Genomic DNA, 27,619 nt, shown 5'->3' with positions numbered 1-27,619 from the left:
ATGTGTCATTTGGGGTGGTCCAAAGATTATTTTGGGGTGCGGCCTGGCCCCAGTGCCTGCCAGTGTGACTGACCTGGGGGCAGCGCGCTTTGGAGCAGCTGGCACCAGAACCGCGCTTTGGACCAGCACACCGCATATGTCCCCTCGAAGGGGAGAGTCCAGTGAATGTGGGGGTGTATGAGGTGTGGTGGTCCAGACCTCATTTTCGGTGCAGGGGCCACTTCCTTATTCAAATTTGAAATACAGGCCTCGGGGGAAAGCCTGCAAACTGAAGCTGGTGCAGCAGAAGCTCGTGGCATCAGAACCGGTGTTTGGACCGGGCATCTCTGCGTGTCACCTTGCAGGGCCCAGTCCCCAGAGCGTGGGGATGTGTTGTTTGGGGTGGTCCAAAGATTATTTTGGGGTGCGGCCTGGCCCCAGTGCCTGCCAGTGTGACTGTCCTGGGGGCAGCGCGCTTTGGAGCAGCTGGCACCAGAACCACGCTTTGGACCAGCACACCGCATATGTCCCCTCGAAGGGGAGAGTCCTGTGAATGTGGGGGTATATGATATGTGGTGGTCCAGACCTTATTTTGGGGTTCAGAGCTTTCTAACTCACTCTCTCTAGTGTTTCTGAATGACTACACGAATAATTAACGAATAAGGAATGAATAAGGAAGTGCGAATAAGGAACCAACTTCAGCCTCCTCAGTTTTGCCTTCCTTCTCATCTGTCTTTCACCTTCCTTTGTCTGTGCCCCCCCCCCCAACCAAGGCTTGGAAGTCTCAGCAATGTTGGTTGGGTATCGCTTGCTTCTCTGTAGCTTTTGGTGCAACTTAAAACCTGTTTTGCACTTAGCTGTCCTGTTGAACACAGGAAAACCCATGAGTAGACATGTAGGATGGCACCAGGGCTGCTTAACACCTCCAGAACTCTAGTTTAGGACTGTTACAAGCTGCCTTCTATGGTACTCTTCCACTATGCTCAAAAACAACTTCCCACCCACCTTTTTTTTTTTTGCTGTGTATTATCACTGTCATCTGAAGAAGCATTCACAGAAACCCTGAAGATTACTCATTACTTTGTGATTCTTTAGTTTGGTCTAATGAAAAAGTTTACACTGCTGCTGTTTTTGTATAACTTCTACAAGTTATCCCACAAGCATGCACAGAAGGAAAACTTGTGTTAGGATGGGCTGGGTTCCCCTTGAGTGTCATCATGAAAGGGCAGTATCACCCCGGAAATGATACAGACCTGGAACACTGGGGGACATCTCTGCTGCACCTGAAGTTAACCTATAGGATAAGAGCCAGTAATCTGAATGGGTGTGTGGCAGCTTTAAATTCTCCTAATGGATTACTTACAAGGTGTAATTGGCAGATGGAGTTGCCATTTCCTAGCTGAAGCTAAAGATTTGATCTGTCTGTTAGAAAATAGAGAAATATCTGCTGCTTTTCCAGAAACCTGCTTGAGGCGTCTTGCAACTGAAACAATAAAACAAAACCATTACAATGTAACCATCTATATGTATCACTAGCCTGATACCTGTGCTTCGCTACGGTATTTAAGTTCCGTAAATCCAGTTATAATACTGATGATGTGAAGTCTGAAATGTAACATTTGTTGTAGGAATTCTAATGGAGAAGATTGCAATGTAAAAAAAATGAAGTGAGGCATACGTAGGTTTCCCCCACACACACTGAAGGACCTCTCTGTAGACCACATTGGTGGTTCTGTTCTCAGGTGCTAGGATCACCAGGGGGAAAATAATGGTGCAAAGGAGGAAACCTTTGCCTGCTTTACCAGTGGGGAAGGCAATAATAACAATAACAACAACAACAACAACAACAATAATATAAAAGCAGCTTACGATTGCCTTTCCCTTCCTCTCCCCACAACAGGCGCCTTGTGAGGTAGGTGGGGCTGAGAGAGCTCTGAGAGAACTGTGACTGGCTCAAGGTCACCCAGCTGGCTTCATGTGTAGGAGGAGAGGGGAATCTGCTGCTCTTAACCAATAGCTAGAAAGAGAAAGTGTCAGGTGACTCACAATGAAGTGGGGAATAATAACAGATCTTTGACTTTGAGCAAGGTAAGCAGTTAGCAGTTTGCCATGCCATTGTTGACAGAAGTACTTGTGGGCTGAGTTATGGTGAAACAAGAGAAAACAGCTACCGGAGCATGAGCTTCTGGGAATATGAATCAAGAAGCCTTTATTCTGCATAGACAGAAAATGCCTTCCCTTTGCCAAGGTTTAAATTGGAATCACTCTTGAAATATATCAGCAATTATGGACAGGCCTCTCACCTAAAGAAATATAGGGAACTGCAAAACTCTTAAGCTACTTTTATGGCTGCAAATACGTTCCAAACAACTTTCCAGCCTGGATAATTACATTTCACTTTCTGCCTCAAGTCCCCAAGGTCAGGAAGCTCTAGAACTCAGCTTACCACACTTGGCTAGTGGTGTTCTGCTTTCACACAGAAAGGCAGCATGTTATGATTTTGTTTCTTGAGAATCTTAAAGTTCCTTTTTGAGAGAGAGAGAGAGAGAGAGAGAGAGAGAGAGAGAGAGAGAGAGAGATATGCTTCTAACTCTCATGACTGGAGCACAAAGTTTAAAAGATCATGCATTCACTGAAGGCTGCAGTCTGGGGCCAAGGTGGTATAGTTACAAGAGGTATTCACAAAAGTGCCACTGGACTACGACTCTTGGCTGAACTGATTATGGCAACTTTGGCTGGAACTATGAAACGGCAGGGCCAAATGGCCATGAAATTAATCTCCTCAGAACTGATTCCATATACTTGCAAGGGATGAATGTGGTACACGTGTCTGTAGGTTCAGTTTTTTCAGGAACTTTCCTCAGTTTTCCTATATTGGTACTCAGACAGTATGTCACAAGGATATGTTGGGGGAAAGGCCTGTGGCTCAGTGACACAGAACATACCTTACATGCATAAGTTCCCAAGTTAGTAGGGTTGGGAAATACCTGGAGGTTTTGGGGGTGGAGCCCGGGGATGGCAGAAATTGGGGAGGGACCTCAGCAGGGTATAATGCCATAGAGTCCAGCCTCTGAAGCAGCCATTTCTCCCAGGTCATCTGGAGATTAACTGTAATAGCGGGAGATCTCTAAGTGCCACCTGGAGTTTGGCAACCCTGCCAGTTAGAAGGGTCTCAGGTAGCAAGTGCTGAGAAGGGACTTTCTGTGCTTAAAATCTCAAAAAGCCACTACCAATCAGAGCAGAGAGTTCTGAGCTAGATGCCCCCAATGCTGAACTGGAAGGACTATAGACTGACTGGATATAACACAACTCCATATGTTCATATGACTGCTGTCCATATGCTATTATCCGGTGTGAACGTTAAATGCTATATAAAGATGAATAATTTCATTTTTCTTTCAGATTCTTTATCATCAAAGAGAGTTTTTTGCTTTACTATGCTGAGGGAGAAAAGAAGAACTTTGAAAACAATCGATACTTTAATATACACCCAAAAGTAAGCAGTACCTACAAAAAAACTCTGGTGGTATACTATCTTGTCAACATCTGGAGCTATGAACTTGAATTCCTGAGGGCTCTTTCATCTGACATATTTTTACTAATTATGTTACCAGACTTCAGAAAACATATTTGCCAGTTTGTTTTAGTGTTGTCTGTTAAAATACAAACAAACAAGAGGTGTCATCCTTTCCTAATGACTGCAAATATCTGGTTATCATGGAAACAAGATACTTAAATTTTCCTTATGTTAGTAAAGTATAGATGTATTTTATTAATCGTGGGAAGTGCAACATCCTTTGTACAGAGTATACCAGTGCTTCAGAGCTAGAGTTGCTGCAAACTTCTGTTGGTGGTGCTGGGCATCATCTAGGGTTGCCAGGTCTTCTGGTATAGTGGGAGACCTCTGCTTACTAGTGTTCAGTTGGGTGGACTGGCAGGAGAGGCAGTCCTGACAGGTCAGGGAGGAAGGCTGGTGGCTTGGAATGATGGGGGGGGGGGAGGTTGAACACCAGCAGTTCTGAGTGGGGGGAATGGTGAAGACCCTGAGCAGTCTTCAGGGGTGGGAAAAGACCTGCCCCAGCAACGGCGACTGGTGGGCAGAGACAGGGCCTGACCCTGCCTGATCATGCTGAGGCAGGGCGAGAGCAGCCTTGACAGATGCGATGACTTCACTTCCGTGTGACATCAGCGTGCGGGGGCGGGGTTCCCCCCACTGGCCAGCTGGCTGGCAGCAGATAGAAGCCCCAAAAACTGAGGGATCCCCTGCCAGGACCTGGGGAATGGCAACCCTATGTATTACAGTACTCAAAGTAGCTTACAAACCACAATCTGAAATTGAAATACATTAAGATATCATCAGCTAATAATTATAATAGACCCCAATATGCTCCATTTCTTTCCTGGGTAGGCGGGGATCAGTTGAATCTTTCTATACCCAGATACTTAGGCCTAACTTCTCCTGTGCTGTTCGCCTCCTCTTCTCCCCCACCTGCCAATGTGCCGTTCTTTATGGTCAAGCTCAGGGCTTTTTTTGTAGAAAACGCCCAGCAGGAACTCATTAGCACAATAGGCCACACCCCATGCCTTCCCTTGGCTTCCCTTGGCAAAATGCCTCCCCGATCCTTCCAGCCCCCCCCCCCCCCCCCCCCCCCCCCCCCCCGGCCCTTTTTTTACCCCCCCCCCCCGCCCACCCTCCTCGGAGTCGTCTGTAGGGGCACTTTCCTCTGTAGCCACGCAGGCAGAGGTTTTGGCTGTAGTGGGCGTGGCCAACTCTGAAGCCAGCCAGAACTCCATTCCTGTGCGTTCCTGCCCCAAAATAACCCTGGTCAAGCTAAAAATGATTAAAATCTATACCAGGTATATCCTATAGCATTTTGCTAGATACCCACAGTTGGAAGGTAAGTATGTAATCCTGTGAATCATCAAGATATGGTATCGAATGTGTGCTTTTAGATGCTTCATGTACCAGCAGTGAGCAACACACAAATAAGGTGAACTGTATAATTTCCCCTCATACTGCAGACAGGGGAGAGGCTGCAGTTAAGTGATGGTAATGTTCAATGCGAGGGGAAATTTGAACCTGGGACTTTCTAGCTGACAACTCACACATTTATCTACTATGCTGCAACCGTTCTTTATGAACCAAAAATAAGATTGCCAACTGCCTGGGGGGGGGAATGTCCTATCTCTTTAATAGAGGCTTAATGGGATGTTATTTACAAGGTGATGTTAATAACTCCATGCCATGAAGGGCTTCAGCTGCTGATCTGCATACATTCAGTCTCTATTAAAGGGTTGGGTCATTTTTCTCCAGGCCTGCTACCAACCCTAACCAGAAGGCATTGTGAGAGATGTTTGCCCATCTTAATTCCTTTGTTGTTCAATGGAGGTTCATACCATCTAACCTAGTGTTTGATATATTGTTCCTCAGGGTGTCATACCTCTTGCTGGCTGCACCGTAGAAGCCAAAGAAGAGCCCAACATGCCTTATGGAATGAAAATCTCCCATGAGGACTTCCATGTAAGAGAAACCCCCCCCCCAAACTAAATGAATGTTTAATGCTGTAGAAAGCTGCTAAATAGACAAGTAAGGAAATCCATTTTCCAACAGACACACCACTTAGATATACAGCAATGCCAGCCCTGCTCTTCTTTTTTTCTGCCAGCAGGCTCATCAATTTCCTTGATGTAGTGCCCACCCAGTAATGTTTACGTAGCTATAACTTCCACTATAATAGTAGTATCAGACATTCTTGAGACTCTTGAGGCCTATCTACACCACAAACTTCTGTTTAGGATTCACTCCTATAGTTCTGTGAAGGAGCTAAGCTCTCTTACCAAACTACAGTTCCCAGGATTCTTTGGGTGAGGGATCCACAAGACTTTGACACTCATAACCACTACACCACACTGGCTAACTAGTATCTGGAAGACCCAGATCTGAATCCCCACTTGTGCCACGGAAGCTCGCTGGGTGATCTTGGCTGGTCATACTCTCTCAGCCTAACCTACCTCACAGGGTTGTTGTGAGGATAATATGGAGGAGAGGAGAAACGATGTAAGCCATTTTGGGTCCTGATTGGGGAGAAAGGCAGGGCACAAATAAATTAAATAACTAAACAGACCTGCAATATGTCTGGAATCTAGAAATACCCACAGCAACTCCTCTGTCCACACACAAGAGCAGGGCTATTTGGTTTTCTTTTTCCTTGACGGGGCATCTTTGTTTATCAGCTTCTCTTTATAGCTACTTTAACATTTCTTTTTAAGGGTAGCATCGTTCTAGCAGCAGAATCAGAATTTGAACAAGCTCAGTGGCTGGAGATGCTACAAGAATCTGGAAAAGTGTAAGTACAATGGGCGGGCAGCCGCTCCATTGAACCTTTGCTCTCCTTGAAACCAGCTTCCATATTGCCATTACCTCTTAAGTATTTCGGTTATTATTAACCCTTGTTATTTGGTGATGATGATGATGTTATTAACATAAAAGTGTTATCAATGCTTTCATTTATTTACATTTTCAATTCACATTTTTGTATGCCAGCAAAGCTGTTCTACTAGTAGGACTAATAACACAGAGATACTTCGCCATGGGGGTGTGTGTGTCAAGGTGTAGCAATATTTTGATTATATCACCACCTTTCTTGTTGATCATGTGTGTTTTCTGAAGTCTGTGAGTTCAAGCACATTTTAGCTGTCATTGAACTCTAGTTGCATAAGGTTTATTTAATCTCTGACAGTGAATTTAAACAGTTACAGAAAAGTTAGATTAACTACTTTTTAACAGAGTTTCAGAATTAAGTTTGGCCTTCTTATCTGGCTTTAAAAAAGGTAATGAAGAGATATCAGATATAGTCTCATATGCACTTGTTGATTATATCATACATAGTTAAGAACCAATTACTTAACTAGTTAGTAATCACATAATTAAGACAGAAGAGATTTAGAGTAATGTAAGACTGATATTTTTCTATAAAAATCTATAATTATGATAGGCAAATCAGATTTCTGTAGGTTTATGGTAAATCCCCATAAGTTTAAGACAGTAACTTGAAACCTGGTTTGTTGTAAAATATTACTTATTATAATATGTTAGGAACTCTGGTAATTTTAGCAGTTGTTTTTACCATAACTACGGGGTTAATTTTGATATGCTTGTATTTTCTAATGGTTTGCTTAATAAAGAGAACTATTCCTTTTTTCAGTGAAAGATAACACCTCTGAAGGTTTTCAGTCTGGTTTGTTTGTTTTAGTTCAAAGAACAAACTCACAACTATCTTGTTTGTATTGTCATATGTAAAGGATGATAGACTGCCTTTAGTACATAGATCCCAGAAGTACCTACCACTAAATGTTTTGAACAGGCAAAGTCCTGTTGGAACTGTTTAGTCCAGATTCTCTAATTGGATGTGGGAGTCAAACATCCAAATTACAGTGGCTCAGTGGCAGAGTATCTGCTTGGCATGGAAAGATCCTAGGGTTCCCAGCCTCCAGGTGGGGCCTGGAGAACGCCCGCTTTTACAACTAATCTCCAGATGACAGAGATCAGCTCCCTTGGAAGAAATGGCTGCTTTGAAGAGCGGAGTCTATGGCATTGTACCATGCTGATGCCTCTTCCCTCCCCAAATCCCACCCTCTCCCGGATCCACCCCCAAAGACTTTTCCAACCCAGACCTGGTGTCAGGTGGGCAGTATGTCAGCGAGCTGCCATTTCCTTGGGACACGTCCCATCCCCCTTCCTTTCTCCCAAAGCCTTATCCTGTTCATGTAGTGCCTCTGTAACTGCCAAGGTCTCCAGCTGGTGCGATGTGGTGTTATGTCTTAATGCTCTGGCTTGTTTAGATTTCCCATGTGAACTTAACCTGTGTTTATGGAATGGACCGTTGCTGTTCTCACACTGCTTCGCGCCTCTTCTAATCTGTAAACCTGACGAGGGAAATATGCTCATTGGTTTAAACCTGGTTTGAAGTTCCTTTTAATACACCTTCCCTGGGTATTGTAGTTATTCCTAACAATCTCTGTATGTTCGTGATCAACCATGCTTTGGAAATAAATCTTTCTTCTTTTTGAACGTGGATCTATTCTCCTGATTTGGGATCTAACACCTGGCAACCCTAAAAGACCCCAGTTCAATCCCTGGTATCTCCAACTGGAAGGATGATGTAGTAGGTGGTGCCTAGGATCAGCTTGCAAGTAGTGACCAATGGTAGACTTCCATTTTCTGATGAAGGAACAGGCAGCTCTAGACTGCTGAGAGGTTTGGGCAAGCACTTTTCAGCTCTGAACATTAGGAAAGCTAAGTGTGAGCTTATCAAGGCACCTGACCAAAGGAGGCTCTCCTAAAACAGATGGTAACTTTCAAAGCAATGATCAAAGGATCAAGCGTCCTCAGCTCGAGCTGAAGACCGCTCGTCACCGCGCCATGCCGACCGGAAGTCCTAGAAACAGCTTTCTCAATCATTCAGCCGGGTTTATGCTAAGTTATCGGTCTGTGTGAACCCATGCTAAGAAAGAAGTATCCCACAAGTGAAACGAGAGGATGAAGGACATGAGAACTTGGCATAGAAATGCACCTAGTAGATTCCATCAGCACCCCCCTTTCAGCTGCTCCATATTGACCTGGAGCTTGCCTGCACTGTTGTCCTCAAGTCTGCTGAGAAGACAGGAGGACAATGTTCTGTCAGCCCTGGTCACCGTAAGGGCTCATTGAGCTAGGCAAATCATATGATTTGTTTTCACATGATGTTGGAGCTGGGTCAGAGATGGTGTGTGTGGTGGCCTGTGTTTGTAGCCAGATTTATCCTACCTGATTCGAAACATCATGTTTGTAATTGTGAATCAAAATTAACTGAAGGAGAGTCAAGCGAACCCGGTAAAACTTGCTGCACCTTTCTTTTGTCTTTAGGTGTGACCATTCAATAGCATTGTTACACCTGGTGAGAGGAGTTCATGGTTCCATAGAAACCATGTTATTTTGTTAGCCACCCAAGCCCCATTCTCGGGGAGGGGCAGGATAAAAATCTAATACAATAAATATAAAATCACAGTGCCCTTGTGAATGGCCCAAGGTAGTCATCAAGTGGGTACAACTTAAACAGCCCTGAATTCCTTGCTTGTGGAAGGCTTAGGAAATATTGCACTTTGCTGGTTTTCTCCTGATTGGCCCCCAGCCTGGCATTTTGAGTGATCTCTATAAACTCTTGCGAGGCATCTCAGTCATTTTTATTCTATCATGGTCCAATGGTCAGCAAGCGAGAATTCTCTGCCTGTTGGAACTGCCCGCCCTAGTCCATGGCTCTTGTTTTCCATTGTCTGCTTCACACACTGGTGCAGAATTGCCACAGACTCCTGAAAAGTACTGAGACTTACTAGCGATTTCAGCTCTCATACTTTATTCAGCTCAGAACAAGACAAGAACTACCGGCTCGCAGGCTGGTTTATAAAGGCAAACAACCCACACCCCAGATACACCCCTACAACAGTCATAGGCTATTTACAGTGGCCAAGAGTTCCATAGGCTTTCGGCCTGGAACCTAGCCCTCTGATTGGAGCGGGCTAGGATCCGCTTGGCCCATTGTTCCTGAGAGCGAAGCTCATACGCTTCGCATGACTGCGTGGCGACCTAGCCGCGCACGTGGTTGGAGCTGGATATGTTACAACACCAAACTCTGTTTCCGTGTAATCTCTTCGAGGTATTTACCTCACCCCTAGAAGGCCCTTATCAAGCCATCCTGGTCACCAGTCTTCAAATTACTGCCAGGTGTTTTTCTGCATGTGAGATCCTCCTCTAACACCCTAGGCTTACAGCATGGACTGGTTTGACCGAGGTTGTCATAATCATAAGTGTTATAGTATTGCAAAGTGATTGAAGAGCACTTTTACTGTCCAGAGGAGTTTAAAATAGCTCTGAGGAATTGCTTCAGCAGTCATGCAGTTCCTTGGTTAAGAGAGAAACAGAGAGGACTTGGCTCTGAAGGTCAAGAACCATGTGGCTTAAGCAGGACAGAGCTAATACAATGGCTGTTTGTAGCAAAAAGGATATACAATAGACATGTCTCTGTTTCAGTGCTGAATTATAAGGGCTCCATCTCCCTCTCTGTGTAGAACACAATGCCAATTCCACTCTGAGGGAAGTGGGTGAAGGGATATTATAACAGGACTCTCATGGGAGGACATGCCATCCAACTAAGGCACTAGTGTTGTATTTCATTGAGAGCACCAGATCCTTGGAAGGCCTATTTCTCCACCAGTCTTTGGCTTTACAACAGCATGCTGATCTTGAGTATGAATATGGAGGAGCTTTCTCACATATGCCTACAACATTAAAATAGGACCGGGGTATCTAATATACTTCCATATGTTTCAGCCTTTGCTTGAAGACTGTGAACTGAAGCCCTGTTTTGCTTCTCTTCTTTTTTGGTGGTGAGGTGGATGGCAGCAAGGAAACAGGACATTTTTAGACAGTGGTGGTAAGGCTGCCTAACTCTGGGTTGGAAAATTCCTGGAGATTTTGGGGTAGAGCCTGAGGAGGGAGGGTTTGGGGAGGGGAGGGACCTCAGCAGCCTTAGTCCATTGTCCAAAGCATCCATTTTCTCCAGGGGAACTGATCCCTGTAGTCTGGAGATTAGTTATAATTCCTGGAGACCTCTAAGCCACATCTGGAGGTTGTCAGCCCTAGATGGGAGCACCTAGATGCCCTGTGTACTGATGTAGCTTCCCCAGGAGGCACAGGCTGGGGTCCAGTAGGGCAGGTAACAGGCAGGGTTGCAGAGGGTAACCAAAGTCCAGTCTAAAAGTCAGGGGCTCCAGAGAGCAGGTTTATCAAAGTCCAGTCTAGGGTCAAGGGGTTCCAGGCAGCAAGTCCGGCTCAAGGTCTGGGGTTCCAGAAAAGCCAGTTGTCAGGTCCAGCCTGAGGCTGCAGTAGTCTGGTAGCAGCAACATTAGTGGCTCAGTAGCAAAGTGTATTTGTTGCATCCACAAACTGCTGCTTCTCCCAGCTGAATTGATAGCCAAGTCATAATGAGCTAAACTCGCAGCCAATTCCTTTGCAGTCATCCTGAAACTACTAATTCATCTCTTCAATTGACAGCTGACAACAGGCCATGCATCTCACACTTCTTCTCCTTTCTTGCAACTTTAAGCATCTCTGACAGCATCAGTGCTGCAAGGGTGTGGGTGAGCTAGGTGGGCTGGGAGTGGTTGCTGAAGACTTGTTTACTGCTTCAGAGCTACAAGGTGTTGGCTCAGCTTCAGCTGTAGGCTGTGACTCCTGATCAGCTGGTAACTTGATATCTTGTTCTCCTTCTGGCTCAGAGCCAGTTGCAGGCAGCTGTTCAATTACCGGCTCAGGGCTAGCAGATATTTATTTATTTATTTGGATTTGTATCCTGCCCTCCCTGCGAACCGGCTCAGGGTGAGTAACAACAATATAAAATACAATATATTTAAAACCAAGTTAAAACAACAGCATACAATACCATACTTCTAAGTACCATGTCAGTTCAGATAGAAGCATATCAACAGTGGTGAAAGATTTAAGATGTTAGGGTCCAGACCACTGGTGGGGTTGGCCACAAAAAGGGGCGCTCGTCGCCTCAACCAAAAGCTTGGCAGAAGAGCTCCGTCTTACAGGCCCTGCATCTTACAGGCTCTGCAGAATTGTAGTAAATCCCACAGGGCCCTGATCTCACTCAGGAGCTCATTCCACCAGGTAGGGACCAGTGCCAAAAAGGCCCTGGCCCTGGTTGAGGGCAAGTCAGATGTCCCTGGGGCCAGGGACTACCAAAAGATGTTGATTAGTTGACCTTATTGCTCTATGGGGCTCATATGAGGAGAGGCGGTCTTGAAGGTATGCTGTCCCTGGCCGTATAGGGCTTTAAAGGTAAATACCAACACCTTGAAACGGATCTGGAATTTGATAGGCAGCCAGTGCAGTTCACACAGCACTGGGTGGATGTGAGCCCACACAGGCGTTGCTGTCAACACTCGCACTGCTGCATTCTGGAGTAGCTGCAGCTTCCGGCGCAGAGTCAAGGGCAGCCCCACATAGAGAGAGTTAGAATAATCCAGTCTGGAAGTGACCATTGCATGGATCACTTTCACTAGGTCTTGGGGAGTGAGATATGGGGCCAGCTGCCTGACCTGCCTCTGATGGAAAAAGGCAGACCTGGCAGTGGTGGTGGCCCGGGCCTCCATAGAAAGGGATCCAGGAGCACCCCCAGACTCCTCACCCTTGATGTCTTGACCAATGGGGCCCCGTCAAAGGCTGGGAGCCTAAAGTAGCTCTTCGTCTAAAAAATCTAAGCCATCACTAAGCCATATATTATCCCTCTGTTGCTTTACTCAGACTGGCACAGCTCTCCAAGGTCTCAGCAGAAGTCTTTCACATTACAGGGTGGATTGTGGGGCACTCCAAAGGGATCTGTTGAGGATGGGCGAATGGGCATCAACATGGCAAATGGAGTTTAATTTGGCCAAGTGCAAAGTGATGCACATTGTAACCAAAAACCCTAACTATTATATGTTGATTGTGTCTGAACTGGCAGAGACTGACCAAGAGAGAGATCTTGGAGTCATAGTAGATAACTGACTGAAAATATTGAGACAGTGTGCAACTGCAATAAAAAAGGCCAATGCTATGCTGGGGTTTATTAGGAAGGGAATTGAAAAACAAATCAGCCAGTATCATAATGCCCCTGTATAAATCAATGGGGCGACGTCATTTGGAATACTGTGTACAGTTCTGGTCACTCACCACACCTCAAAAAGGATATTATAGATTGGAATATGTCATCATTGTTTTATGTATTCTTATAAGTCACCCTGTTCATTTTCCCTATCCTCTTTCTCTCTCTCTTTTTAAAGAGAAGTTTGATGAAGTTTGTAAATTTGACAGCACGGTATATTTTAAAAAGGGAATTTTCACTTTCTTATTTAATTGTGTTATTTTTTAGGACCTGGAGAAATGCTCAGCTGGGAGAGGCTATGATTGAGACCCTTGAAGCACAAGGACTCCAGCTTGCAAAGGAGAAACAGGAGTATTTAGGTTGGTGTGAACAGCTGTTCATTAACAGAGAATCATGACTCAGTAGTTCTGTTATGGATCAAGATGGGTAGTCTTGTCTGTAGCAGTACAAAAGTGTATGAGTCCTGTAGCACTTTAAAGACTAAGAACATTTGTAATAGGGTATGAGCTTTTATGAGTCACTGCTCACTTCTTCTGGTTATTTGAAGAAGTGAGCAGTGATGCACAAAAGCTCATACCCTACCACAAATTTTGTTAGTCTTTAAGGTGCTACTGGACTCTTCCTCTTTGCTAGCTCTATTGTGATTATCTTTATCATTTATGTAGTGCCATTGCTGTATGTGGCCCTTTGCAGATTGACATAATCAAAAATGACAGTTGTAATGACAATGAATCCCTTTGTGGCACTGGAAGGTCCATGTTACCCTTCTTCCTTTAACAAACTTGAGGCCAGAAGGCGATCTGCTAACCTTCAAGGCCTTACTACCAGTGACCTCAGTTAAGCAGCAACTTCTGTGAAGCTGTTATGGTGGTGGGGGGGAACAGAGCAGACACAATAATTACCTTAGGAAGGCAGTCTGTACATAAATGCAAGGTTATTCACCCTTTCATAACTGAAGTCCACAGAGGGGCTACTGCCCAATGGCAGATGGTTAAAGTAGTTGGGTGCCTGGGATCCTGGCTATGGACTGAGAATTTGGCAGGCAATAGTGAAAAGGACAGACCAACACTGGCACTGGGGATTGCTCACCGTGAGCCAACATTGACATTTTGAGTGGTGATCTTTGATACGATTTTTCAATCTTTTGTTTTGACTCCAGTGTATCCAAAGGGGCTGCTCATTTGGTCCTGGAAGTGGTAGGCTGTTTAACCTCTTCACTGTTTCCCCAGTGCTCCTCTGAAGCTAGTAGTCTTGGATGCAGGGTGGAGAAGCACAAGCTGTTTTGTTTTTAATTCCAGCAAGGCAAAAGGTAGAGGTAAATTGGATGTGAGAGAAATACCCCCCAATGCATCTACTCCAACAACAACAATCCCCCCCCCCTTGCTGCTTTGAATTAAAGGAAGAAATATATGGAACTCTGATGTTATTCTATACAGTGTCTGCTTTGGCCCGACAGGAAATAGAAGCAAGCCTACAGCTGACTAATATGACACATAGGTCAGAGAGAAAGCAGGTAACTTTGAGATCTGCTTCAGCTCTGGTATGAAAAAGCTACTGAGGGCTGAAATACACTTGTGTGAAGGTTTGTGTTGTAGGCCCTGCCTCACTGTTGAAGTTCAGTCCTCAACAGTGCTTTGCTTCTGAGGTGCACTCTCCAATGAAGCTGTTTTGTCTCCTGCTTCCCCTGAGACTAGTACAGTAGGGTTGCCAAGTCCGGCGTTGCGCTGCAGCGGGGGACTCCCCACAGCGGGGGACGCATGTCACCCGGAATTGACGTGACGACGCCGGGCATACTGGGGGCGGGGGCACGACCATCCGAGGGAAAACCATAGAGTTTTCCCTCGGATGACCGTGGCCCTGCCCCCAGCATGCCCGGTGTGGTCGCGTCACTTCCGGGTGATGTGCACATTGGGGTGGGGCTCCCTCCGGGGCCCGATCCGCCAGTGGCAGGGAACGGGCCTCTGGGGTGGGGGTTTCCCCGCCCCCCGGGGGGACTTGGCAAGCCTATAATACAGTGGTGAAGATAGGATGTTCAGAACTGATGGAGGTCTCGGAAGCAGAAGAGAAAAGAGGCATGGATCCATAGAGTTCCTTGCAGCTCTTCATCCCAGGAAGGCTCTGAGAGAAGGCATGCCTCAGTGGCTCCTTCCTGAGGACTCCTTTTCTCATGTAGAAGTGACTGAGTCCAGGTCCTGGGCCAGACTAACATCTGCCTATCAAAATCTACTGGCTTCCTTGTATGTGGTACCAGCTGGATGATTAAGAACATCTCCAAATTCATGTCTGGTTCCCAGGTTACCAGAGTGGGATGGGAGTAGGTTGCCAACTTCTAAATTGGCCCTTTCAACTGACCATTTAAATAGATGCTTAATGGAATGTTCTTTACCAGGTGATGCTATTTAACTTCATATCATAAAAAGCGTCACCTGCCCATTCCCACACATTTGGTCTCTATGAAATGGACTGGACATTTTTATCCAAGCCTGCCTGTAGTCCTACACGGAAGTTAACAGCAAACAGTCAATCCAAAAGAACTCTTTGTTTCCAGAGAGGAATTCCCTTAACTCTCCTCTAACTCTCTGTTTCCCATATGGATCATTCCTGATACACACACACCCCCCGGTCACCACCAGGTATGGCCATTTACCCAATAGCGAGAGAGTGGGAAGGCGTTCCAATCTCTGGTTACCATGCGTTGTCAGGCAAGGTATGTTTTGATTGGCTAGGAGTTGGGCATCCCATTCCAGCCTCTTCCATTGACCATGTGTCATGTCAGGGAATGCCAGGTCTCCTAAATTCTAGAAAGCACCTACAAGGGTTGCTACTATGTAAGTTGGACCAAAATGCATACAATTTATTTGGTAATGCCTGATGGGAAGATTGTAAGGTTTACCACATTAATGCACATTGAAATCCTTTGAAAGAAAGCACTGGAGACCAAATTATTGTTATAATTTATAATTAATTTGGCAGGAGACACATAAAAGACAAAAACTCATTAAAGTGATTTCATAATAGCAAACCCTCAAATTGACACAGAATGTTGCAACAGGCTAAAATTGCGTTTTTCAAGGCCCACACATCTCAAGGCCTCACAGCCCCGAATGATTTCTTCCACTGGTGGTTGCTTTCACTCTCCCCTGTATGTCTTGTCGCAGATAAACTGATGGAAGAGACAGAGGAGCTGTGTCTGCAAAGGGAGCAGAGAGAGGTTTGTTCTCTTTACTGGAAGTGATTATTGAAGACCTGTATGAGGGTAAGATTACAATAGAATGGAACTGGATTGCATCCACCCACACACACCCCAGCCCCACCAGAAGTTCAGTGTGAAGGGGCAAGACGTTTGGAGAAATCAGTAGGTGTGGATGCCATAGTGACAAACCAAAGGGACTCATTGCCCACTTGCAAGAGGCACGCTTGGGGTTGGTCATTGTTTCATTGGTTTTTGGATGAATGCAGAGCTAACACTTGCCAAGAAGCTGTTCTGAGGTACCCCCACTGTATTCAGTCCAAACATATTGTGCCCCACTCCCCCAAGTGGTGAGAAGTTTCACGGGCAGCACCTGTCTGGATCCATGTACTTTGGAGAAGAGACCACTGGAGACTTATGGCATTTTTGTAGTATTTGCTTTATCTTCGTATCTCTTAGTAAAGCAAAGAGGCAGTCTACAGAGCACCAGATCCAGTACTCTGTGTTTGTGAGAGAGTCTCAGGGTGCTTCAGCCAACTGCCTGTGTGGTCTCTTCCAGCATCTAGACGGCCCTTTCTTTCCACCCAGACACCAACCTGCTTCTTCCCTTGCATGAAGGAAGGGGCAGCCCTCTCATCTGGCCTGACGGGCACTTGGCCTTAGCTTCAGGCCCACTGAAGGGATATCTTTTCTGCACCTGTCTGTTCCCTCGCAGTTTGTCCACAGCCACGTCGGAAGCAGACTCTCCCTCCATATCACATCCTGCTCTCACCTCCCTCCAGCATCGTGGCTCTTTCCAGATTCTGCTTTGTTTTGTGGCCGTCCAGAGGTGACTTCGCAGTCATCACAGCATGGCCCGGGGGCATCTGAAAGTGGTTTTTCCCTGGACCTTTTTGCTCTTCAGCTTCCAATTTGGAGGGAATAGCAAGCAGGCTACTTGACGTGGCTTTAGTCATCTCCACCCGTTCCTGCATCCCTATTTCTGCTTCTATTTAATTTTCACCTAGCACACAGCTCTGAGGGCAGGTAGGGGGGCAGCCTGGGGAGGTCCTCTGTGAGCTTGGTGTTTCAAGCTTGCAGGGGGGGCGTTTGATACACTCCTCCCCCTCCTCTTAGGGAGGGATCTTTTCCCCCTTCCCCAAAGCAAACTGCACATAACTTGGAGGGCGGGTAGAGGAGCAGCCAAGGGAGGTCCCCTGTGCGTTTAATGCTTCTAGCTAGTGGGGGGGGGGCATTTGGCACACTCCTCCCCTCCTTCACACATTGGACCCTAGGGAGGGATCTTTGCCTTTCCCTAAAGCTAATGTGCACACAACTTGGACTCGGATGTATTAAAAGGAATGTTTCTAATGAGCAATGGGAGAGGCTTTTAACTTTTTAACTTTAAAACTCTTGGAACACCACCCGTCTTGACACACCAGCTAGTCAGCTGCTGAGCTTGCATCCCTCTATGGGTCATGCATGTCTGAAGTAACCCAGCGGCAGCTAGCCAAAGTGGGTGGGAGAGCAGAGAGGAGAGGAGAGAAAAGGGAGGGTGCAGTGTGCCACATCCCTTGCTTATGCACCTGGCCATGTCAGTGGTAATTGGACACCCCCTCCACAGGTCACAAGTGACATTAACCACAATTAAGCAAAAAATGCAGGTTTGGGTCGTAGATACAGAATGCGTACACAAAAATAAACTGGAGAAAAAAGAATAGTGCAGAGGGGAGGAACAGAAAATACAAAGTTGACCTTAAAAGCTCAACTACTCGGATTGTCCAGCGTAAGCTACAGTGAGCTGTTGGTGCAGAAAAGGCCTAAGACACATGACTCTTGCTTTTGTCGTGTAGATAGATTAAGCCACAGTGGCCAGGATAAAAGACGGCAGCCGTGCTTTTCTTGTCCAATACTGAGCTCTACAAGTTTGAAATGGAACCTGGCTTGCATGCTGCTATGATTTCAGCACCATTTCCCAACTCCTGGAGAAAGTTTGCATTTTGATAAAGTTGTCTTTATTTTTAAAAACTTATTAAGGTGATGCATGTTTGTATAGTGCTTTTAAAATCGGGGGGGGGGGGCAAGATGGACTGCTTTCTTGAAGCCCTGGTAAAATGTCAAATTGAGCCAACGTTTCATTTTCCAATATGTGTGCCTGAAACTTGGTAGCCTTTTGGATGCGCTGTCTTTCCTCTTCCTTCCTTTTAGGCTTTGGAGCACCTCAACCAAGTCTTGGAGGCAGAGAAACAGCAGTTTGAGGAGGTGGTGCAAGAGCTGCGTGGGGAGCAAGAACAAATTAAACGGTAGAGTGTGAGAGAGGTGAAAAAAATTGGTCTTTCCACTGGTGTCTTGCATGGTGCCTACCTTGGTCAGGGTCAGCTCATTTTGGTACCCCCAAGTGCTCTGCTCCTGTCCTGCTCCAAGGGCTCCAAGCTGGGGTGCAAAGTGGCTCTGCAAGCCTGTCTTGGAGCCTGGCAGAGTGAATGGGTGTGGTTGCCTTCTCCTGTGGCACACTGTGGTCACCACTGCACCCTGGTTTAGAGCCTGGTGGCAGCACAAGTATATGGGGAGGTGCAGCTTCTCCTGTGTCACCCTCACCAACTCCATGGCCTCTGCCATCTGTCTTGGGCCCAGGCAGCAGCAGCATGGGTACAGGAGGCGATGAATAGTGCAAGACATGCTTGTCGCTCTTTTCGTGCACCACTCTCTGCCAGTTTTGCATCCCAAGTAGCTGCGGTTAGGCCCCTATTTAAAATATGTCTACTTTCCTTGTGAACGCGGTCTAGGTTTTTTTCATGACCTCTGTGTGCCACACTCCATTAACTCTGTGCCTTATACTTTGTTCATTCTCCATGAACACTTTCCCTTGATTAGACAATTGGGCTACCATCCTTCAGTAGGACTGGCCTTCAGGTTTTTCTTTAAATAAATTGTGCCTAGTTTGCACATGGACATATGTTCTCCTCCCCTTCAATATATTTCACTTTGCTGAGGGTGTGCATTTCCTAGAGATAAAGGATGGAGGAGCTTGGCGAAAACATTGTTGTGGGATTGTGAACTTTAGGCAGCCACGAGACTAGATAGCAAAGCTGAAAAGAAATTTCTTTTGTTAAAATTGGTGTTGCTAAGGCAGTGTCCTTGCTTCCCCAAGGTGCTGTTGCAACCTCTATTCATCTCAAACCATGTGAATTGTAAGCTGGTGTGTGGGGAAGAATGAGCAGGCAGTGATTGCAGAACTACATTGCAGTGGCTCTGATGTCACACAGATCAACTCATGACACCCCCCCCCAACTATCTTCTTTCTTTCTTTCTTTCTTTCTTTCTTTCTTTCTTTCTTTCTTTCTTTCTTTCTTTCTTTCTTTCTTTCTTTCTTTCTTTCTTTCTTTCTTTTTCAGGGGCTCGGGTCAGACTATAATTGGGGACCCCAGGGGGTAGGGCTCGCTTTCCATAATTGTCAGATGTCAGTGGTGGCAGTGATCATGGCGGCTCCAAAGGCCTGGTGGAAGAGCTCTGTTTTACAGGCCCTGTAGAACTGTAATAGGTCCTGCAGGGCCCTGATCTCCTCCTGGAGCTCATTCCACCAGAGTTGAGCTGCCACTGAGAAAGCCGTAGCCCTCGTTGTCGCTAGCCTGGCCTCCTTGATAGCTCTCTGGGGGACATATGGGGAAAGGTGGTCCTTCAGGTATGCAGGTCCCTGGCCATGAGGGGCTTTAAAGGTAATAACCAGAACCTTGAACCGAATCCGGTATGCTATAGGCAGCCAGTGCAGTGCTTTTAGGGCGGGCTGGATGTGTTTCCGCACAGGAAGACACAACAACAGCCTAGCTGCTGCATTCTGCACCAGCTGCAGCTTCCGCATTTGGGACAAGGGCAGTCCCATGTAGAGAGCATTACAGTAATCCAATCTCGAGGTGACCATTGCATGGATCACTGTTGTGAGATCATTGCATTCAAGGAAGGGAACCAACTGCTTAATCAGCCATAGGTGGTAAAAGGCAGACTGCAGTGGCTGCTACCTGGGCCTCCATTATTAAGGAGGCATCCAGGAGCACTCCCAAACTCCTAACCTCCAGTGCTGGCACCAGCAATGCCCCATTGAAGGTCAGGAGAGGGACCCCTAACCTTGGCCCACTCCACCTCAGGCACAGGACCTCCATCTTCATCGGATTCAATTTCAATCGACTCAGTCTGAGCCAACCAGCCAAGGCTTTCAACGCCAGGTCCAGATCTCCTGGAATAGAGTCTGACTGGCTGTCCAACGACAGATAGAGCTGGGTGTCATCCACATATTGGTGACAACCCAGACCATACCTCCGGGCAATCTGGGCAAGGGGGCGCATATAGATGTTGAATAACATTGGGGAGAGCACCGCTGCTTGGGGCACTCCGCAAATAAGTGGGTGCCTTCCGGATAGCTGTTCCCCAATGGCCACCCTTTCCCCCCGACCCTGAAGGAACAAGGAGAGCCACTGCAAGGCTAACCCCTTAATCCTGGTGTTGGCGAGGCGGTGGATCAGTAGTTGATGATCAACTGTGTCGAATGTCACCAGCAGGTCTAACAACAACACTGCCATACCGCCTCGATCCAGATGTCTCTGGAGATCATCTGTGAGGGCGACCAGGACTGTCTCTGTCCCGTGGCCTGGTCAGAAGCCAGACTGGAAGGGATCTAATATGGAGGCGTCATCCAAAAAACCCTGCAGTTGAAACGCCACCACCCTCTCAATCAGTTTGCCCAAAGAGGGCAAATTGAATACCGGCCAATAGTTAGCTTATTCGGCCGGGTCCAAAGATGGTTTTTTAAGAGAGGGCGGACCACTGCCTCCTTTAGGTGCACTAGGGAACAGTCCCTCAATGAGAGACTTGGTGATTTCCCTTAGTGCACCTCGCAACCCATCATGGCCAGCTTAAATTAGCCATGATGGGCACAGGTGGAGGCTGCAGGTGGTCGGGCGAACAGCTGAAAGTAATTTGTCAGCCTCCTCCAGGCTGAGTGGACTGAAGTAATCCAAAACTTAGCTTGGCTTTACTGAAGTAATGCAAAAGTTTTAGCTTGGCTTTACTGACTTCACACTCCCTAATCTGAAAGCTTTTGTCTTGGAATAGATTTGAGGATGTGCTGAAGACACATAAGAATAGGGGGTGGGGGAAGATTGCTTTGTGCTTCCTCCCTCTGTGCTGTCCAGGCAAATCTACACTACAGACTACGGGCCAAACTACAGGATAAACCCAAAACGTGTCAGGTCACGGGTGCATGACCAATGATCAGATTTGCATTCAACCATCAGGGGAACTTGCCTTAACAAGTGCATGTTCACTATGCACTGTGAGGGGGTGCTGTAAAGGAGGAGAAGGGATTTCTGGTTTCCCTCCCACCCTGCTTTTGCCAGTGGAAAAGGTAGTGGCGGGAGAGGGTTGCCTTTTTTTCTCTGGCTCCACATGTCCTAGGAAGGACACATAGAGCCAGAGAAAAGGGGAGAAAAGTATCTCAGGTTTCCCATGATATTTATTCTTTTCTGTACTTTTTTGGCATTTGGCATCAAAATAGTGAGGCAGGATAGTGGTTTCTGATACAATTCTCAACATTCTCATTGAATTGCAATTCCCAGAATTCTTTAGGGAAGCTAAGTTTAACTGGTATAGAGTGGGTATATGTTTCTAGTATATGTCTCCCCTGTTCATGTCTAAAATGAGAAACATTTGAAGGCCAGCTCTTGAGGGATGGGTACATCATGTTCTGATGCTGGAGTTCATGCATGTCTAAAGTTTGTCTTCACATTAGAGACAGAAATGAAGGAAAAGGAAGGGAAAGATCTTTGTGTTTCCTACCACACATCCTGCTGCATCTGCACCACATTTTAACCTACAGGAGCAATAAGGTGCTTGATAGTTACAACATAAAGTGCAGTTTCTAGGGCCAAATTCATATGTGTCCCTTTGCTTCTGGGCTTCTCTCCTGCTTGCTGTGCACAGGTGAAAGCCACTTTCAATTAAATGTGCTTCTATCAGGTTTCTAAATGAACTGATGGCTATACAGGAAGATGGATTTACAATCACATATCAGTCTTCCTGAGATTTTGGTGTCACCTATGAATTGATGTGTTCTATTTCAGGCCAGCTCTTGAGGGATGGGTACATCATGTTCTGATGCTGGAGTTCATGCATGTCTAAAGTTTGTCTTCACATTAGAGACAGAAATGAAGGAAAAGGAAGGGAAAGATCTTTGTGTTTCCTACCACACATCCTGCTGCATCTGCACCACATTTTAACCTACAGGAGCAATAAGGTGCTTGATAGTTACAACATAAAGTGCAGTTTCTAGGGCCAAATTCATATGTGTCCCTTTGCTTCTGAGCTTCTCTCCTGCTTGCTGTGCACAGGTGAAAGCCACTTTCAATTAAATGTGCTTCTATCAGGTTTCTAAATGAACTGATGGCTATATAGGAAGATGGATTTACAATCACATATCAGTCTTCCTAAGATTTTGGTGTCACCTATGAATTGACGTGTTCTATCTCAAGCATAGTTTTAGTCCCCCTCCCACACTATTTTTCAAGAGAATTATACCCATTTAGGAACACCTTCTTTTCATGCATTTTCAGCACAGATGGAAACAGCTAGTGTATCTTTGTGTTTCAGTTCTGCATGCATGAGCAGTGAGATGGAACAACTCATATTCCTTTGAAAATAATTTTGTAGCCCTTTTTACTACTGTAGAATATACCACAAACAAGCAGCACTAGAGGAAGCTGCCTGATATTTACTAGAATGTTGCTTTTTCTCACAACTGAAGAGCTGATGAGAGTGGAGAACAGAGCAGGGAAGAGGAGCAGACAGGCTTCCTAGGCTGGCCTTTCTGGTGATAGCCGGGCTGTTACGGGATGGCAACAGAGTCTCATTGCAAGGCAGTGGGGGCCAGAATCTGGGGTAGACAAGAGGGTAGCGTTTTCTCTCATTCCTCCTGGAAGGAAATGGGGTGATTATTTCTTATTTATTTAAAAATTTTCTCTGCCACCTCTCCAGGGAACCTGCCAAAAGCAGCTTATAAAATAAAACATAATAAATAAATACAACACCAGAAATTGTTAATTAAAACCCAGCTAGAGCACAATGTGCAGCTTAAAACTTATATAAAAAATAATACCCAGGCTATAAGCAGACTTGTTAGAAGATCAACCTTTAATTAAATGACTGGGTTAAAAGAGCTGTTTTGGCCCAGTGCCTAAGACAAAGTAGGGTAGGCACAAATTGAGGGGAAGGGCTTCCCACAGGTGAGGGGCTACTGCTGAAAAACCCGTCATTTACACAGTGGGAGAAGCCAACCAGGTTAATAGTGATAATGAACAGGGATGATTGCCAAGTAACCATTACAGTACTTGACAGTGGACACATGATTTCATCTTACTGTAAGTTCCATGGGTAATTTTTATTTCTAGCAGGGTGGTATGTAATAGGGATGGGCATGAACCACAAAAATGTGGTTCAGTTCCTGGCTTGTGGGTGAACCAGGAACTGAACCACGAACCCCATGAATTCATTCAGCTCCCATACAAACCAAACCGGGTTCATGAGGTTCATGCACAAAACAGCTGAGCCGCGGGGGCAGCCTGCTCCCACAGCTCAGTTATTTTTGGAGCAGGCTGCCACCGTGGCTCAGCTATTTCCAATCTAAACAACTGAGCCACAGGAGCCCCCATGGCCCAGCTGTTTAAATCAGAACAGCTGAGCCGCAGGGGCAGCCTGTTCTGCACAGCTCAGCTGTTTAAAGGAGCTTTCTTAGACAGGCAGCCCCAGGGGCTGAAAGTTAGTGGAAAGTTTGTGGCAGTTCTTCAGTTTGTGAACATTAGTTCACGAACCACCCAAAATTTGTGACAAACTTTAGTTTGTCAGCCAGTTTGTGCCCATCCCTAGTGTGTAAGGCAAAAATTCAATTCCTGTTGTTTTATTAAACACTGACATTTGTGCATGCCATGCAGGTATCCTAGGAATAGAAATCCTGCCTGAAGATAGGGAGCCACATTAATACTAATGCAAACATGGAGGTTTTACTCAGTATTCATCTACCAACTGCATTTAACTGGTTGTCTCACAGAGAACTGGAAATGACAGCACGGTCTCTCAAAGGAGTGGAGGAAGAGAAGAAAGGGCTTCAAAGTCTGACAGATGCGTTACAGAAAACACTGGAAGTAGGTGTCTGATCTTTTTCCTCTTGATTGGCAACCTTTATGACCTGGTGTCTATGGACACAGTTAAAGAATGAACTCCTAAAGGAGTGGAGGAAGAGAAGAAAGGGCTTCAAAGTCTGACAGATGCGTTACAGAAAACACTGGAAGTAGGTGTCTGATCTTTTTCCTCTTGATTGGCAACCTTTATGACCTGGACACAGTTAAAGAACGAACTCTTGTATACAGAATGAGAACTGAAAACTTTAGAACTCTTAAGGATAAAAAGTCATGATTTTCCTGCATGCCAGAGTTCCATTTATGGCAGGGAGCATGAGGGGCATGTCTTGTTGACTTTTTTCTTTCTTCTGCTCCTTGTAAAATGGATGCTTGGGATTATTTTCCAAAAACTCTTATTTATCAATGTCCCCCCTGCCTTTTTTGTAAGATTAGAATCTGCTATGGTCTTGGTTGCTATCTTTCTTTCTAGCATTCTTTCTTTGCCTGGAACATCCAATGAATCTTTTCCCATCACTACATCTCCACTTGTGAAAACTTAAACAGCTGTTTAGAGGTGGATTCAAAAGGCAGAAATGATGTGCAGAAGAAGAACATGCTGTTGAGTTGCAAGTGACTCACAGCAATGCCATCCATGGGGCATTCCAGGCAAAAGACGAACAGAGGTGGCTTGCCATTGCCTTCCTCTGCATAGCAACCCCCAGCGTTCCTTGGTGGTGTCCCATCCAAGCACTGAAGGTGGCCAACCCTGCTTAGCTCCTAAGCTTTGATGAGCCCAGACTGAGCTGGGCTATTTGGGCAGCTAATGTGCTGAAGCCCTACAATTTTTTAAAAAGTGAGCAAACCTAAGGATTTTTACTGACCTGTGGAATTGCCATTTGGGGAGATAAAGTTTAAAGTTTGTGGGTACTTTCAAAGAATTATTGCCTTGCTCTGTCTCAGAATGATTGCTTCCATTTGATTTTGTTTTCATGATATTATTCTTGCATTATTTAAGTGCAAGGGCTGCCAACTTTTTCCCCTTGACTGGGCATTTATGCCTTAAACAGCTGTGTGACCGACAGAAATTAAACAGCTAAAGTTCCCCTCCCCCCTTAATTTTTGTTTGATAGGAAGATGTTAAAGGCTGAGGAGCCCTGATAGGGGGGAAAATGGCAACGCTAGATAAACACAATTGAATAAACAAAAGGTTTGCTTGAAGTGTGTGCAAGGCTGGGAAGGAGCTTGACCACTGACTGTTTATGTGGCCACAAGGAACTTTCCCTGGAAAAGCAGCGAACCCTGGAAATGCTGGAAGAGAAGAAGAGCCACTTGCAGCCCCAGACCAACGTTGGGGAGCAGCCCGATGCTACTGGATGCCTGCAGAGCAACCTGCACCAGATTGAGGAGAAAATGCACCAGCTACTAGAGGAGAAACTCCTGGCCGAGAAAAGGTGAGAAAGGGGAGAGGTGATAGTGATATTCCAGACAGAGGTGTCATATTGCAAACCTATGGCTTGAAACTACAGGTTAAGTGGTCTGGACAGCAAACACAATGGTGCTTGTGGATGCAGATCTTTCTCAGCTTCCCCTTCTGCTCCCAGGGCATAAGGTCCAGTCGTACACCGTTTATGTTCTCTGATGAAATCAGAGGCACAGCAGCTGTCATAGAGTTTGCCAACTGCAGGTTGGGAATTTTTTAGGGATTTGGGGGTGGAGGCTGGGGAGGGGAAGAACCTCTGTGGGGTACAATGCCACTGAGGCTGCCCTCTGAAGCAGCCATTGCGGCCGGGGGGGGGGGGGGGTTGATGACTGTAGTCTGGAGATCAATTGTAATTCCTGGGGATATCCAGGTCCCACCTGAAGGCTGACAACCCTATGGGTGTTCCTCCTGCTGTCTACTCGCTCTTCAGCACACCTAAAGTTCTGTTTTTTTACAGCAGGCAGGGGACCAGGGACAGAATCACAGCTGCCAAGTTTACTTCTTCAACATATGTTTAATGGTGTAAAGACAATCTCTGGGTTCCGAGATTGTGGTAACAGAAGGCTAGATTGAGAGCTGACTCTCTTTTCTGTTTTTATTTGCAGAATGAAGGAGAACGAGGAGCGTTCCCAAGCACTAGAGGAGGAGCGGGAGTTCTATTCTTCTCAGTCACGGGCCTTGCAGACCTCATTGTCTGAGCTGACCGCTGAGAAGCAACAGACTGAGAAAGACCTCAAGGTACTGGTGGCCAGTAATCAGCGTCTGCACTGGGCTCCCCACGCAACCTCACCTCCTTTATCTCTCTCCCACAGCTGGAGATACCTTCTAATTTCTCTGTAAAAATTACACAGAATAGATGGGTGCTGTGGTGTGTGAATGCAAGGATTTAGGATCTTCCCCTTGCTTCCATCCCCCAGCAGTCCTTTCCAAATGGGGAAAGTTGATTCTGGGCGTGTGGGTCACAAGGCTGTAGTGGTGAGTGGAAAGGACAAGGAATCGCTCTCTCCTCTCTCTCCCATTAGCTCATACTTGCCACACCTAATTTGAGTTCATAAATAGAGGCTACTGTTCTCTCACTGTTTTCCAAAGTTGACTGTCAAGCACCATGAAGCACCTGCCCCTTTAAAGGGATGCCAGTGCCCCAACATCCCAGGATGGTTCACAGGGGTGGAGGGCTGGGAAGTAGCCATGTAGCTAGCCAATATTTTTTACCTCTAAAAGAGAGGGGGGGAGGTCATCACAAGAGACCAAAAATGGCTAGGAACTGTGCAGCTTTCCAGGACCCCTTAAGAGGGGCCAGAGATCAGGCCAAGGGAGACACGACCAGCTTCTCTCTGATGGCTGCACAGAAGAAAAGGTGACAGAACAAGGTGGCTGAGAACCACCCACCCCCACCCTTCATTATGCAGAGTTGGTGGCTGCAGTGAGGAGGAGGCAAGGGATTAACTTATCCTCTTCCATTAGTGGAGCTTTCTGAAAGTACCATTGTACAAAATGGGTTAACATCAACAACTGCCCATAAACAAGCATTCTCAGTTGTGGCTCCCACCTTGTGGAATGGCCTGCCTGAGACGATAAGGAAGACTCCCACACTCCTGTTCTGCAAAATATGCAAAACTGAGTTGTTCAGGTGGACATTTTTGTAAAAGGAATAGGACTATAGAATGGCAGAATGGTTCTAGGTGTTTTTATAGTCTGTGTTTCTGTTTATTATATGTATCACCTGCTTATTGTGTGTATTATCCTGCTCTTAGTACATGGTTTTCTACTTTTGTAATCCCATTTTTTCTGCACTGTTTGATGTATCATAGATGATTCTTTCTCTGCACTGTTTCTAATTTGTCCCATTGCATTTCTTATTATATGTCTGATGCTACTGGATTGCTTTTTTTTTGCACTGTGTCATCTGCCTTGAATCTGACTAAGAAAGGTGGACTATAAATATAGTAAGCAAATATATTAAATAAACAGGAGGGAAGTGGGGTGATTTTGTCCTCGTCCCTCCTCATTGCAGCCCCCCTGACTTGCATGGATTTTTATCCACATGGGTCCCACAATCCTGGAATCATCTTTCCAAGGATCAAAAGAGAGTACAAGGGAAAGGGGAACACAAGGAAAATTGAGGCACCTACTTGCTGTTTGT

General features: G+C 45.9%; 1 protein-coding gene across 1 annotated transcript in view; it reads left to right on the top strand.

The window, feature by feature from the left end:
• Positions 1–27,619, top strand: part of PLEKHD1 (pleckstrin homology and coiled-coil domain containing D1) — a 48,779-nt gene that overhangs the window by 13,846 nt on the left and 7,314 nt on the right. Inside the window, 9 exon segments of the mRNA XM_015413302.1 lie at positions 3,382–3,475; positions 5,411–5,500; positions 6,250–6,326; positions 12,933–13,024; positions 15,824–15,876; positions 18,043–18,137; positions 23,927–24,020; positions 25,269–25,447; positions 26,082–26,214. Of these exon segments, the coding sequence (XP_015268788.1) occupies positions 3,382–3,475; positions 5,411–5,500; positions 6,250–6,326; positions 12,933–13,024; positions 15,824–15,876; positions 18,043–18,137; positions 23,927–24,020; positions 25,269–25,447; positions 26,082–26,214 (907 nt within the window).

Source organism: Gekko japonicus, unplaced genomic scaffold (assembly GCF_001447785.1).
Source record: "Gekko japonicus isolate JY-2015 unplaced genomic scaffold, Gekko_japonicus_V1.1 scaffold32, whole genome shotgun sequence".
Taxonomy (NCBI): domain Eukaryota; kingdom Metazoa; phylum Chordata; class Lepidosauria; order Squamata; family Gekkonidae; genus Gekko; species Gekko japonicus.
Note: the sequence above shows the minus strand (reverse complement) of the source record. Positions and strands in the feature narration are given on the sequence as shown.